This window comes from Scyliorhinus torazame, chromosome 6 (genome assembly GCF_047496885.1).
Source record: "Scyliorhinus torazame isolate Kashiwa2021f chromosome 6, sScyTor2.1, whole genome shotgun sequence".
In the NCBI taxonomy this organism is placed as follows: Eukaryota; Metazoa; Chordata; class Chondrichthyes; order Carcharhiniformes; family Scyliorhinidae; genus Scyliorhinus; species Scyliorhinus torazame.
Window position 1 is genome coordinate 58,339,758 of NC_092712.1, and position 15,848 is coordinate 58,355,605.

At 46.9% G+C, this 15,848-nt stretch overlaps 1 protein-coding gene across 2 annotated transcripts in view; it reads right to left on the reverse strand.

The window, feature by feature from the left end:
- ncapg2 (non-SMC condensin II complex, subunit G2) overlaps positions 1 to 13,457 on the reverse strand; it is a 142,275-nt gene extending 128,818 nt beyond the window's left edge. The window contains exons 1-2 of one of the 2 annotated variants that reach the window (XM_072508228.1): positions 13,303 to 13,457; positions 7,905 to 8,004 (exon numbers count right to left, since the gene is read on the reverse strand). In XM_072508228.1, coding sequence (XP_072364329.1) covers positions 7,905 to 7,982 — 78 coding nt within the window. In that variant the 5' untranslated portion in view covers positions 7,983 to 8,004; positions 13,303 to 13,457. Of the gene's footprint in view, positions 1 to 7,904; positions 8,005 to 13,295 lie in introns of both variants that reach the window. The other variant, XM_072508227.1, reaches the window with a different exon arrangement.
- Between the last annotated feature and the right edge of the window lie 2,391 nt (positions 13,458 to 15,848).

Sequence of the window (15,848 nt, forward strand, 5' to 3'; positions counted from 1 at the left end):
TATCTCTCTATTCATGTATTTGTCAAGACGCCCCTTAAACATCACTATCGTACCTGCTAACACCACCTCCTCCAGGCACCCATTAGCTTCTGTGTAAAAAACACTTCCCTCACACATCTCCTCTAAACTTTGCCCCTCGCACCTTAAACCAACGCACCCTAATAATTGACTCTTGTACCCTGGGAAAAGGCTTCTGACTATCCACTCTATCCATGCCCCTCATACATTTGTAGACTCCTATCAGGTCACCCCTCAACCTCCATCATTCCAGTGGAACAAATCAAATTTATCCAACCTCTCCTCATAGTTACTGCCCTCCATACCAGGCAACATCCTGGTAAATCTCTTCTGTACCCTCTCCAAAGCCTCCACATCCTTCTGGCAGCGTGCTGACCAGAATTGAGCACTATACTCCAAGTGTGGCCTAACTAAGGTTCTATACAGCTGCAACATGACTTGCTCATTTTTATACTCAATGCCCTGACTGGTGAAGGCAAGCATGCCGTTTGCCTTTTTGACTACCTTCCCCACCAGCATTGCCACTTTCAGTGACCTGTGAACCTGTACACACAGATCCCTCTGCCTATTAAGGGTTCTGCCATTTACTGTAATTTCACATCTGTATTAGACCTTCCAAAATGCATTACATCACATTTTTTTTCATTTTAAAATTTTTTTTAGAACATTAGACAGGCCCTTCGGCCCTCAATGTTGCGCCGACCTGTGAAACCACTCTAAAGCCCATCGACACTATTCCCTTATCATCCATATGTCTATCCAATGACCATTTGAATGCCCTTAGTGTTGGCGAGTCCACTACTGTTGCAGGCAGGGCATTCCACGCCCTTACTACTCTCGGAGTAAAGAACCCACCTCTGACATCTGTCCTATATCTATCTCCCCTCAATTTAAAGCTATGTCCCCTCGTGCTAGACATCACCATCCGAGGAAAAAGGCTCTCACTGTCCACCCTATCCAATCCTCTGATCATCTTGTATGCCTCAATTAAGTCACCTCTTAACCTTCTTCTCTCTAACGAAAATAGCCTCAAGTCCCTCAGCCTTTCCTCATAAGATCTTCCCTCCATACCAGGCAACATTCTGGTAAATCTCCTCTGCACCCTTTCCAATGCTTCCACATCCTTCCTATAATGCGGCGACCAGAATTGCACGCAATACTCCAAATGCGGCCGCACCAGAGTTTTGCACAGCTGCAACATGACCTCATGGCTCCGAAACTTAATCCCTCTACCAATAAAAGCTAACACACCGTACGCCTTCTTAACAACCCTCTCAACCTGAGTGGCAACTTTCAGGGATCTATGTACATGGACACCGAGATCTCTCTGCTCATCCACACTGCCAAGAATCTTACCAATAGCCCAGTACTCTGTCTTCCTGTTATTCCTTCCAAAATGAATCACCTAACATTTTTCTGCGTTAAACTCCATTTGCCACCTCTCAGTCCAGCGCTGCAGCTTATCTATGTCTCTCTGTAACTTGTAACATCCTTCCGCACTGTCCACAACTCCACCGACTTTAGTGTAATCTGCAAATTTACTCACCCATCCTTCTACACCCTCCTCCAGGTCATTTATAAAAATGACAAACAGCAGTGGCCCCAAAACAGATCGTTGTGGTACACCACTAGTAACTGGACTCCAGTCTGAACACTTCCCATCAACCACCACCCTTTGTCTTCTTCCAGCTAGCCAATTTCTGATCCAAACTGCTAAATCTCCCTGAATCCCATGCTTCCGTATTTTCTGCAGTAGCCTACCGTGTGGAACCTTATCAAACGCTTTACTGAAATCCATATACACCACATCAACTGCTTTACCCTCATCCACCTGTTTGGTCACCTTCTCAAAGAACTCAATAAGGTTTGTGAGGCACGACCTACCCTTCACAAAACCGTGTTGACTATGTCTGTTTAGCACAGGGCTAAATCACTGGCTTTGAAAGCAGACCAAGGCAGGTCAGCAGCACGGTTCAATTCCCGTAACAGCCTCCCCGAACAGGCGCCGGAATGTGGCGACTAGGGGCTTTTCACAGTAACTTCATTTGAAGCCTACTTGTGACAATAAGTGATTTTCATTTCATTTCATTCATTTTCATTTCATTCTAATCAAATTATTCCTTTCCAGATGATTATACACCCTATCTCTTATAAACCTTTCCAAGATTTTGCCCACAACAGAAGTCAGGCTCACTGGTCTAGTTTCCGGGGTTGTCTCTACTCCCCTTCTTGAACAAGGGGACAACATTTGCTATCCTCCAGTCTTCTGGCACTATTCCTGTAGACAAAGATGACTTAAAGATCAGAGCCAAAGGCTCAGCAATCTCCTCCCTAGCTTCCCAGAGAATCCTAGGATAAATCCCATCCGGCACAGGGGCCTTATCTATTGTCACACTTTCCAAAATTGTTAACACCTCCTCCTGATGAACCTCAAGCCCTTCTAGTCTAGTAGCCTGAATCGCAGTATTCTCCTCAACAACATTGTCCTTTTTCCTGTGTGAATACTGACGAAAAATATTCATTTAGCACCTCTCCTATCTCCTCGGACTCCAAGCACAACTTCCCACTACTGTCCTTGACTGGCCCTACTCTTACCCTAGTCATTCTTTTATTCCTGACATATCTATAGAAAGCTTTAGGGTTATCCTTGATCCTACCTGCCAAAGACTTTTCATGTCCCCTCCTGGCTCTTCTTAGCTCTCTCTTTAGGTCCTTCCTAGCTAACTTGTAACTCTCGAGCGCCCTAACTGAACCTTCATGTCTCATCTTTACATAAGCTTCCTTCTTCCTCTTGATAAGTGTTTCGACTGCCTTAGTAAACCACGGTTCCCTCGCTCGACCACTTCCTCCCTGCCTGACAGGTACATACTTATCAAGGGCACGCAGTAGCTGTTCCTTGAACAAGCTCCACATTTCCATTGTGCCCATCCCCTGCAGTTTTCCTCTCCTTCCAATGCATCCTAAGTCTTGTCTCATCGCATCATAATTGCCTTTCCCCCAGATATAACTCTTGCCCTGCGGTATATACCTATCCCTTTCCATCACTAAAGTAAACGTAATCGAATTGTGGTCACTATCACCAAAGTGATCACCTACCTCCAAATCTAACACCCATCCTGGTTCATTACCCAGTACCAAATCCAATACGGCCTCGCCTCTCGTTGGCCTATCTACATACTGTGTCAGGAAACCCTCCTGCACACATTGGACAAAAACAGACCCATCTAAAGTACTCGAACTATAGCGTTTCCAGTCAATATTTGGAGAGTTAAAGTCCCCCATAACAACTACCCTGTTGCTTTCGCTCCTATCCAGAATCATCTTTGCAATCCTTTCCTCTACATCTCTGGAACTTTTCGGAGGCCTATAGAAAACCCCTAACAGGGTGACCTCTCCTTTCCTGTTTCTAACCTCAGCCCATACTACCTCAGTAAACGAGCCCACATCAAACGTCCTTTCTGCCACCGTAATACTGTCCTTGACTAACAATGCCACCCTTCCCCCTCTTTTACCACCTTCCCTGAGCTTACTGAAATATCTAAACCCTGGCACCTGCAACAACCATTCCTGTCCCTGCTCTATACATGCCTCCGAAATGGCCACAACATCGAAGTCCCAGGTACCAACCCATGCCGCAAGTTCACCCACCTTATTCCGGATGCTCCTGGCATTGAAGACACACTTCAAACCACCTTCTTGCCTGCCGGTACACTCCTGCAATTTTAAAACCTTATTCATGACCTCACTACTCTCAACCTCCTGTATACTGGAGCTACAATTCAGGTTCCCAAGCCCCTACTGAACTAGTTTAAACCCTCCCGAAGAGCATTAGCAAATTTCCCCCCCAGGATATTGGTATCCCTCTGGTCCGGTGAGTGTTACATTTGTCCGGATTAAACTCCATTTGCTATCTCTCCGCCCAAGTCTCCAACCGATTTATATCCCGCTATATCCTCTGACAATCCTCATCTCTATCCACAATTCCACCAACCTTTGTGTCATCTGCAAACTTACTAATCAGACCAGTTGCATTTTCCTCATAATCATTTACATATACTACAAACAGCAAAGGTCCCAGCACTGATACTTGCAGAACACCACTCGGCACAGCCCTCCATTCAGAAAAGTACCCTTCCATTGCTACTCTCTGCCTTCTATGACCGAGCCAGTTCTGCATCAATCTTGCCACCTCATCTCTGATCCCGTGTGACTTCACCTTTTGTACCAGTCTGCCATGAGGGACCTTGTCAAATACCTTACTGAAGTCCATGCAGACAACATCCACTGCCCTACCTTCATCAATCATCTTCATCACTTCCTCAAACAACTCATCAAGCTAGTGAGACACAACCTCCCCTTGTGGTGCCTCGCGCTAATACATCCACTTGCTTCCAAATGGGAGTAAATCCTGTCTCAAAGAATCCTCTCCAATAATTTCCCTACCACTGACGTAAGACTCACCGGCCTGTAGTTTCCTGGATTATCCTTTTTACCCTTCTTAAACAAAGGAACAACATTAGCTATTCTCCAGTCCTCTGGGACCTCACCTGTAGCCAGTGAGGATACAAAGATTTCTGTCAAGGCCACAGCAATTTCCTCCTTTGCCTCCCGCAGTATTCTGGGGTACATCCCATCAGGCTCTGGGGACTTATCTAACTTAATGTTTTTCAAGAGGACAGCACGATAGCAGTGGGTAGTAATGTTGCTTCACAGCGTCAGGGTCTCAGGTTCGATTCCCAGCTTGGGTCACTGTCTGCATGGGTTTCCTCCAGGTGCTCCGATTTCTTCCCACAAGTCCCGAAAGACGTACTGTTAGGTGAATTGGACATTCTGAATTCTCCCTCTGTGTACCCGAACAGGCGCCGGAATGTGGCGACTAGGGGCTTTTCACAGAAACTTAATTGCAGTGTTAATGTAAGCCTACCTGTGACAATAAAGATTATTATTATAGGACGCCCAACATCTCCTCGTTTTTGATCTCAATGTGACCCAGGCTATCTATACAGCCTTCCCCAGACTCATCGTCCACCAAGTCCTTCTCTTTGGTGAATACGGATACAAAGTACTCATTCAGTACCTCGCCCATTTCCTCTGGCTCCATGCATAGATTCCTACCCCTGTACTTGAGTGGGCAAACCCTTTCTCTGGCTACCCTCTTGCTCTTTTTATACGTGTAAAAACCCTTGGGATTTTCCTTAATCCTGTCTACCAATTACATTTCGTGACCCCTTTTAGCCCTCCTGACTCCTTGTTAAGTTGCTTCCGACTTTCCTCATATTCCGCATGGGCTTTGTCTGTTCCCAGCCTTCTAGCTCTTGAAAATGCTTCATTTTTGGGGGGGACTAGGCTCACAATATCTCTCGTTATCCAAGGTTCCTGAAACTTGCCATAATTATCCTTCTTCCTCTTGGAAAATGGTCACTCTGTTTCTCGTTCCACAGGTGCTGCAAGAACTGTTGACTTTTATCAACATTTTCTATTTCTGATATGAGATGAAAAATGAAAATGAAAATCGCTTATTGTCACAAGTAGGCTTCAAATGAAGTTACTGTGAAAAGCCCCAAGTCGCCACATTCCGGCGCCTGTTCGGGGAGGCTGGTACGGGAATTGAACCGTGCTGCTGGCCTGCCTTGGTCTGCTTTAAAAGCCAGTGATTTAGCCCAGTGTGTCAACCAGATGGATTACAACCTTTTCTAGTCTGTGCCTTTCCTGTATTCCCAAATCCCAGCAGTTTTACCATGTAATTACTGGAGAGAATTCTTCGAGACGGGACCTACTCCCATTTGGAAGCAAATGGACGTATTAGCAAGAGGAAGCACGGTTTTGTGAAGGGGAGGTCGTGTCTCACTAACTTGATAAGAATTTTTCGAGGAGGTCACAAAGATGATTGATGCAGGTAGTGCAGTGGATGTTGTCTATATGGACTTCAGTAAGGCCTTTGACAAGGTCCCTCATGGCACACAGGTACAAAAGGTGAGGTCACACGGGATCAGGGGTGAGCTGGCAAGATGGATACAGAACTGGCTAGGTCATAGAACAGTAAGAAATCTTACAACACCAGGTTAAAGTCCAACAGGTTTGTTTTGATGTCACTAGCTTTCGGAGCGCGAACATCAAAACAAACCTGTTGGACTTTAACCTGGTGTTGCAAGATATCTTACTGTGCTCACCCCAGTCCAATGCCGGCATCTCCACATCATAGGTCATAGAAGGCAGAGAGTAGCAATGGAAGGGTGCTTTTCTGATTGGAGGGCTGTGACGAGTGGTGTTCCGCAGGGATCAGTGCTGGGGCCCTTGCTGTTCTTGGTATATATAAATGATTTGGAGGAAAATGTATCTGGTCTGATTAGTAAGTTTGCGGACGACACAAAGTTTGGTGGAATTGCGGATAGCGATGAGAACTGTCAGAGGATACAGCAGGATTTAGATCGTTTGGAGACTTGGGCAGAGAGATGGCAGATGGAGTTTAATCCGGAGAAGTAATGCATTTTGGAAGGTCTAATGCAGGTAGGGAATATACAGTGAATGGTAGAACCCTCAAGAGTATTGACAGTCAGAGAGATCTAGGTGTACAGGCCCACAGGTCACTGAAAGGGGCAACACAGGTGGAGAAGGTAGTCAAAAAGGCATACAGCATGCTTGCCTTCATTGGCCGGGGCATCGAGTATAAAAACTGGCAAGTCATGTTGCAATTGTATAGAATCTTAGTTAGGCCACACTTGGAGTATAGTGTTCAATTCTGGTCGCCACACTACCAGAAGGATGTGGAGGCTTTACAGAGGGTGTAGAAAAGATTTACCAGGATGTTGCCTGATATGGAGGGCATTAGCTATGAGGAGAGGTTGAATAAACTCGGTTTGTTCTCACTGGAACGACGGAGGTTGAGGGGCGGCCTAATAGAGGTCTACAAAATTATGAGCGGCATTGACAGAGTGGATAGTCAGAGTCTTTTTCCCAGGGTAGAGGGGTCAATTACTAGGGGGCATAGGTTTAAGGTGCGAGGGGCAAGGTTTAGAGATGTACGAGGCAATTTTTTTTTTTTTTTTACACAGAGGGTAGTGGGTGCCTGGAACTCGCTGCCAGAGAAGGTGGTGGAAGTAGGGACGATAGTGACGTTTAAGGGACATCTTGACAAATACATGAAGAGGATGGGAATAGAGGGATACGGACCCCAGAAGTGCAGAAGATTTTAGTTTAGACTGGCAGCATGGTCGGCACAGGCTTGGAGGGCCGAAGGGCCTGGTCCTATGCTGTACTTTTCTTTGTTCTTTGTAATGAAACCGGATAATCACAAAATTAATAATAGTAATCTTTATTCTCTCTGCAATGAGATTACTGTGAAAAAGCCCCGAGTCGCCACACCCCACACCTGTTTGCGTGCATGGAGGGAGAATTCAGAATGCCCAATTCACCTAACAAGCACGCCTTTCGGGACTTGCGGGAGGAAACCGGAGCACCCAGAAGAAACCCATGCCGACAGAGGGCGAATGTGCAGACTCTGCACAGACAGTGACCCAAGCCAGGAATCGAACTTGGGACCCTGGCTCTGTCAAGCGACACTGCTAGCCACTGTGCTACCGTGCTGCCCTTAATGCAGTGCATGGCTAAGAAAAACCCAAAGAGGAGGCAGATAGAGAAGAGCGTTGTTGAAAATCACCATGCAGCGGAAGCCATGGCCATTGTATTTTTCAAGGTAAAGATCAATAAATATTTGAAGAGAAAGATTAGGATAACGTGATTTATATCACTTTAGACAAAAGCCATAGATTTGATCGAAATTCCAATAGATTTCAATATGTACTATTAACTATTGTTATTTATGAAGCTGGATAAACTGTAGCCATATATATTCTTCTAAAATTATTCCAAACAGATACTGTACTTACATGAAGCTGAATAAAATTCAGGAAGCTTTCCACGGACTCTTTAGACACAGATTGTAGAAAGAACTCACGTTTTGACATGATGCACAATTCCTTTCAGCATCTAAAAAAATGGATTCCGCCAGAAAATAGATGTTTGTTATGGAAGAACACACCCTTTTCATTAAGATTTGTTCAGTAAACAAATAATTTAAGCTTGAATGGTGCCCATATGAATACAGACTGAACTGTGGTTGTTGGTTTAGGTGGATATTTAGAACATGTAACACTAAATTAATGCTTTAAAAAAATGTGTAAAGATTTGGTTCCAAATATATCCTCCACCAACTGACTTTCTAAAGCACAAATCTCTTCAGCACCTTCACAAATACCTTAACTAAACGGTGCCCAGAAATTGAGGCCTAACTAGTGTTTTATATTGCTTTTGCTTTATATTGCTTTTAGGCCCCTGTTTATAAAGCCAATGATCCCACATAGCTTAATAACAGCCTTCTCATTTTGTCCTGCCACCTTCAGAGATTTATACACCCTCCTTGTGTTCGATTCATAATTTAAAATGTAAAATGATGTGCAGATATATATTTTCCACTCTTTTTCCTATTTCATAAGTGCCACAAATTCATCTTAGAATACCTTTTTCAAGCTGCAACGGTCAGATTGTTTTCAATTATTCCTAATAACTCAGACCCTGCACACTAACGAATTAGCCTTACAGCCGTGCGATGGAATATTCACCACTCACCTGGATGAGTGGAGCTCCAACAACACTCAGGAAGCTCACCACCATCCAGAACAATGCACCCCATCCACCAGCTTCAACAGTCACTCCCTCCTTCACCACTGTGACAAAGAATATTGGATTCGAAGTATTGGGCAATTTAAGGGTTAAAAATCTGGGGTAGAGCATGTTTGACTGCAATGGTCTTTTTTTTTTAAAGAGTTCTGTTTTGCAGGGCCTGTGTGCTTTTAGCAGCAACACAGTGAAATTAACAAAGGAATGTATTTGCCAGTCTAGGTTAATGGAATGTGGTTTGACTGGGAAACTCCCTGGGGAGTCAAAGTGGTTTGCAGCCTGCAGAGATAATTTTTCAGCTGGGGAAGATTTGGTCATTGCTGAGTGGAGCCAAGGAAGGCAGAGAGGCATTTTGAGAAACTGTGGGGGAGAGGCAGTTTTTGGAGAAAGCTGTGGAGAGAGGGAGTTGGTGGAGAAACTTTGGAGGGGCAGTTGAATTCTGATCTGCCTGATGCTGAGTCCATAATTCTCCCCCAGTAAGATGGACTGAGTATATTTATTTCTTTTCATGTTTAATGGGAAATTGAGTAGTAAATTTAAGGTGTAAATTGTAAGCTGTTCTTTCCGGGTGTGAAATTAACAAAGTTTAATATTGCAGTCATAATAAAGTTCTGTTTTAAAAATGACCAAGTCCTGTTTCTTCATGCAATCACTCCTCAAGCGAATCATTTTTTCCAGTCTTTCAGATAAACTAAAACGTTGGGGTTTTGGCCCAGTATCCGAGTCACTGTTGGGGTCTGGGTCTTGGATCATAATACCACCAACAGGTCAGCAGTGTGTACGATCTACAAGATGCACTACAGGAACTCACAAGGCTTCTTCAACAGCACTTTCCAAATCCGTGACCTCAACCATCTTGAGGAACAAGGGCAGCAGATGCTTGGGAGCACTGCAGCCTATAAGTTTCCTCCAAGCCACACACCATCCTGACTTGGAACTATATTGACGTTCCTTCACTGTCGCTGGGTCAAAATTCTGGAACTCCTCCCCAACAGCACTGCGGGTGATCATAACACACCACGGACTGCAGCTTACCACCACCATCGCAAGGGCAATCAGGGGTGGGCAATAAATACTGGTCAAGCTAGCAAAGCCTACAGAATAGATTTGTTTTAAATGTCCATCAAATCCTGATATAGCACACAAGGTGGCATCTGACCACAACTTTGCCTGTCTTATATTGTACTGTGTTAGTTACCTCAAACTATATTTCTCTTTGCAAACAATAAATTTAATCAGATATATAAATAATATTGCTGAAGGCACACAACATTACGTTTGCTTAAGTCACAGATCAACTGTTCAAGTATTCATGCCTCTATAACATACATCAAGGGGTTAGAATAGCTAGCACCTAATTTTAAATATACACTTTGAACTCAGTAACAAGTTGCTGCACTAGGAGAGGAATATCTTACAAGGAAAAATGGGCACATTCACCTGATTCGAAACAAACCTGTTGGACTTTAACCTGGCATTGTAAGACTTCTTACTGTGCCCACCCCAATCCAACGCCGGATTCTCCACATCAAGGAAAAATTGAGTTTTTTAGGTTTATTATTACTGGACTTGAGGTGATTAAGGGAAGGTGCTGGTGTAGGGGGGGTTGTTGCTGGGCTAGTGCTCCAGAAACCCTGGATAACGCTCAGGGGATCCAGGTTTGAATCCCACCGCAGCAGATAGTAAAAATCTAATGATGTCCATGAAACCATTGCCGATCGTTAGAAAAACCCATCTGGCTGGTTCACTAGTGTCCTTCCGGGAAGGAAATCTGCCAAGAAGGCATACGGCATGCTTGCCTTCATTGGACGGGGCATTGAGTATAAGAATTGGCAAGTCATGTTGCAGCTGTATAGAACCTTAGTTAGGCCACACTTGGAGTATAGTGTTCAATTCTGGTCGCCACACTACCAGAAGGATGTGGAGGCTTTAGAGAGGGTGCAGAAGAGATTTACCAGAATGTTGCCTGGTATGGAGGGCATAAGCTATGAGGAGCGATTGAATAAACTCGGTTTGTTCTCTCTGGAACGAAGGAGGTTGAGGGGCGACCTGATAGAGGTCTACAAAATTATGAGGGGCATAGACAGAGTGGATAGTCAGAGGCTTTTCCCCAGGGTAGAGGGGTCAATTACTAGGGGGCATAGGTTTAAGGTGAGAGGGGCAAGGTTTAGAGTAGATGTACGAGGCAAGTTTTTTACGCAGAGGGTAGTGGGTGCCTGGAACTCGCTACCGGAGGAGGTAGTGGAAGCAGGGACGATAGGGACATTTAAGGGGCATCTTGACAAATATATGAATAGGATGGGAATAGAAGGATACGGACCCAGGAAGTGTAGAAGATTGTAGTTTAGTCGGGCAGTATGGTCGGCGCGGGCTTGGAGGGCCGAAGGGCCTGTTCCTGTGCTGTACATTTCTTTGTTCTTTGTTCTTTGCCATTCTTGCTGGTCTGGCCTACATGCGATTACAGATCCACCATACACTCTGAAATGATCTCACGAGTCATTCAGTTCAAGGGCAATTAGGGATGGACTCAGCCAGCGCTGCCCACATCCAATGAATGAAAAAAAATCTAATTGAATAGATCTAATAAAACCCTAAAGGGGATTGACAGAGTAGGTGCTGAGGAAGTGTTGCCCTTAGCTGTGGACAAGGCCGCAGCCTCAAAATAAGCAGTCAGGCATTTAGGAATGAGAAGTTGCTTTGCTCAAAAGGTTGTAAAGCTTCAGAATTATGGCCGGCAAGGTAGCACAGTGGTTAGCACAGTTGCTTCACAGCTCCAGGGTCTCAGGTTCGATTCCCGGCTTGGGTCACTGTCTGTGCAGAGTCTGCACGTTCTCCCCGTGTCCTTGGGTTTCCTCCGGGTGCGCCAGTTTCCTCCCACAGTCCAAAGATGTGCAGGTTAGTTGGATTGGCCATGATCAATTGCCCTTAAGTTAGGTGGGGTTGCTGGGTTACAGAATAGGGTGGAGATGTGGACTTAAGTAGGATGCTCTTTCTAAGAGCCGGTGCAGACTCGCTGGGCCGAATGGCCTCCTTCCGCACTGTAAATTCTATGATTCTAATTCTTTACCTCAGAAAACTGTAGATGCTCGGTCATAGAATATATTCAAGATCGGGATAGGCAACACAAAAGAAAAACATTGAAAATTTTGGAAATTTGAATTAAGAACAAAATAAAGCTGGAGAAGTTGAAGCTTCGAGAAATGGGCATCGAGTTTCTCTCCACAGATGCTGTATGACCCAAAATGTTAATAGTTTCTCTCCAGATGCTACCTGATTGGATAGATATTTGGGGACTAACTGCAACTTGTATTTATGCAGTGATTTTAGTGTAATGAAACCTCCCAAAGTGCTTCACAGAAACATTATGGGAAAAAAATGACACAGAGCCATACAAGGAGATATTAGGTTAGGTGATCAAAAGTTTGATCAAAGAGGCTTTTAAGCAGTGTCAACAGAAGGCACAGCCACAGAGGGTTTTGGAGTCAGAAGATTTTAAGATAGTGAGTGCCAAGGCCATGAGGCAATTTGAAAAGACGATGGGAATTTTAAAACTAACAATTTGCTTGACTGAGAACCAGTGGTGGTCAGTGAACATAGGGGCAATACAGGAATAGGACTCTGCAATTGAAATGAAAATCGCTTATTGTCACAAGTAGGCGTCAAATGAAATTACTGTGAAAAGCCCCCAGTCGCCACATTCCGGCGCCTGTTCGGGGAGGCTGTTACAGGAATTGAACCGAGCTGCTGGCCTGCCTTGGTCTGCTTTCAAAGCCAGCGATTTAGCCCTGTGCTAAATCATAAGCAGCAGTTTTCCATGACATCAAATGTGTGGAGAGAATAAGGGGATGTGGGGGTAATAGAGCTGAAGTAGATCAGTCACGATCTCATTGAGTAGCAGAGCAATTGCGAAGGACCACACTACTGTTTATGTTTAAAGCACATTAGAATCAATGAAGTTAGGAGCAGCACGGTGCTGGTGGTGAGCACTGCTGCCTCACGGCACCGAGGTCCCAGGTTCCATCCCGGCCCACTGTCCATTTGGAGTTTGCACATTCTCCCAGTGTCTGTGTGGGTTTCGCCCCCACAACCCAAAGATGTGCAGGCTAGGTGGATCAGCCACGCGAAATTGGCGCTTAATTGGAAAAAATGTATTTGGTACTCTAAATTTTTTGTTAAAGAATGAACAAAGTTCTTTTAAAATAGTGTAGCCACTGTTTTAATGTTGGAAGCACAGCACTCAACGCCGACAAACTGCAATGCCATAACGCCCAAATAATGTATTCTGTGATGTCGATCGAGATGCACTGTTTGAGCAGTAAATTTGATGTGTCGGCCTTTTAATGCTTTTCTTGTGGATCAGAATCTTCACAATTTGACAGGTCGCCACGAGGCTTACTCAAGATCCATTGGTACCTGTGTATTGAACCGCCTCACACATTGTGAAGGAGTCGCTGCTGTTGCTCCAAGTTGCTCTTTTTCCCTGTGACAGTCTGAGACACAAGTGGCTTCAGGCACAATCCCCATCCCCCCCATTCCAGCCCCATTCCAGCCCCGGGTCTGCACCCAGCCACGCGCAACTTGACCGCTCTTGCTCGCCTCACCTCTTACCGGGGAATTAACCGCAGAAACTCGCACGGAAGCCGCTGTTGTTCCACAACAAATAAAATCCCAAAGCCAGCGGTCCAAAATGCGCGCGTTTTCCCGACCAAAGAAACTGCGGCGCATGCGTGCGTTCAAACTTTGCGCGCGACAGGCCCGCCCCCCCCAACCGACACCCGGAGACGGGCCCCGCCCCCCCAGCCGACAACCGCCCCCCCGAGCCGACACCTGGGCCCCGCCCCCCCCCAGCCGACACCTGGGCCCCGCCCCCCCCCAGCCGACACCTGGGCCCCGCCCCCCCAACCGATACCCGGAGACCGGGCCCCGCCCCCATCCGATACCCGGGCCCCGCTCCCCAACCGACACCCGGCGACGGGCCCCGCCCCCCCCCAGCCGATACCCGGGCCCCGCTCCCCCAACCGACACCCGGAGACCGGAACCCGCCTGCCAACCGACACCCGGAGACCGGGCCCCGCCCCCCCCACCAACCGGAGACCGGGCCCCGCCCCTCCAACCAACACCCGGTAACCGGGCCCCGCCCTCCATCCGATAACGGCAGGCAGTCCAGCGGCTATTTTGTTGAAGGACAAGCTGTCCAATAGCGATACGGGCGGTTGGTCTCCAATCGGCAACGGGGAACAGAAAATGTGCGGCAAACCTCAGTAGGTCTGGTGGACAAACTCCTGAGTTGTTGTGGGTCACAGTCTCGGCATAAGGAAGGGGGTCCACCATTTAGCACTAAACTCAGAGAGTTCCTTCACCCAAGGCCTGTGACTCTTGTAAATTCTTCATTCCACAGTGTTGAGAATGCTGAATATTTTCTCCACAGATTGATAAATTGAGGTATTAAGCTGTATCGGGAAAGTGTGGAAAAAGTGCATTTGAGGAACATGGGGCGCGATTCTCCACTCCCACGCTGCTTAGGAGAATCGCCTGGGCCGCCAAAATTTCCCGGGCCCTCCCGCGATTCTCCCAAGCAGCGGGAACGGCCCCGTCGAGTTTCGCAGGCCGGAGAATCGCCGGAGACACCCAAAATGGCGATTCTCCGGCACCCCCGCTATTCTGAGGCCCGGATGGGCCGAGCGGCCAGGCCAAAACGGCGGGTTCCCCCCGGCGCCGTCCACACCTGGTCACTGCCGTCGTGAGCGGTGCGTGAACGCTGGGGGGGGGGGGGGGCGGCCTGTGGGGGGGCGAGGGGGGATCCTGCACCGTTGGCCCGCGATTGGTGCCCACCGATCGTCGGGCCGTCCTCTCTGAAGGAGGACCTTCCTTCCGCGGCCCCACAAGATCCGTCAGACACCTTGCGGGGCGGACTTAGAGAGGACGGCAACCGCGCATGCGTGGATGACGCCCGTTATGCGGCGCCGGCCGCGTCATCTATGCGGCGCCGCCTTTACGTGGGCGACAAGGCCTGGCGCGTGTAGATGACGCGGCCCCGATCCTGGCCCATTGTCAGGGCCTGAGTCGGTCGGGACCGTTTCGCGCCGTTGTGGTCCTCGCGACGGCGTTCACGACGGCGCGGCCACCTCGGTGCGGAAGTGGAGAATCCCGCCCATGATTCTGTCAAATGGTGGAACTAACTGGCTGCTCCAACTGCATTTTTAAATATTCTTATGTGTGGAGAAGCTAAAGTGAAAAAAAAAGCAAAAGCAATCCTTTTTTTAAAAAAAATTTAGTGTACCCAATTCATTTTTTCCAATTAAGGGCCAATTTAGCGTGGCCAGTCCACCTAGCCTGCACATCTTTTTTGGGTTGTGGGGGCGAAACCCACGCAAACACGGGGAGAATGTGCAAACTCCACATGGACAGTGACCCAGAGGTGTCTCTTGCAATCCTATCTGAATTGACACCATTTGCCCCACTTCCCCCGTTTTGAGGGAATCTGTCTTAGAAATGCTCTCTGACATTTCATTTGGTGTCGAGTGTTTTCTGTACCAGCTACACGGTGGCACAGTTTTAGCACTGTTGCTTCACAGCACCAGGGTCCCAGGTTCGATTCCTGGCTGGGGTCACTGTCTGTGCAGAGACTGCACGTTCTCCCCGTGTCTGCGTGGGTTTCCTCCCATAAGTCCCAAAAGACGTACTGTTAGGTAATTTGGACATTCTGAATTCTCCCGAACAGGCTCCAGAATGTGGCGGCTCGGGGCTTTTCACGGTAACTTTAGGGCAGCGCTAATCTAAGCTTACTTGTGACACTTAAAGATATTATTATTACTCAGCTACTGTCTTCACTTTCTTTGCCATCTAGTATGTTCGACCAGTCTATTTTCTCAAACATTTTACCCAGGTGCCCTTATTTGCGAGATGAACAAAACAAAGGACAAAACAGGTTCACGGTTTAACGTAATTTTATTCATAATTCTATTACCCAAGAAAATATGACTCACACTCACAGCTGAGTTTTGGGTTTTACCTGCACTTAGTAAAGGAGGCTGGCAGGCTACGATCACACGATGTGGATGTATTCTCTGGGTTCGAAACCCAGGGCCCTTCTTGTGATGGTTGTGCCTGGGGACCTCCCAGGTTATCGCTGAAGACCTGTTCAATGTTCCTTT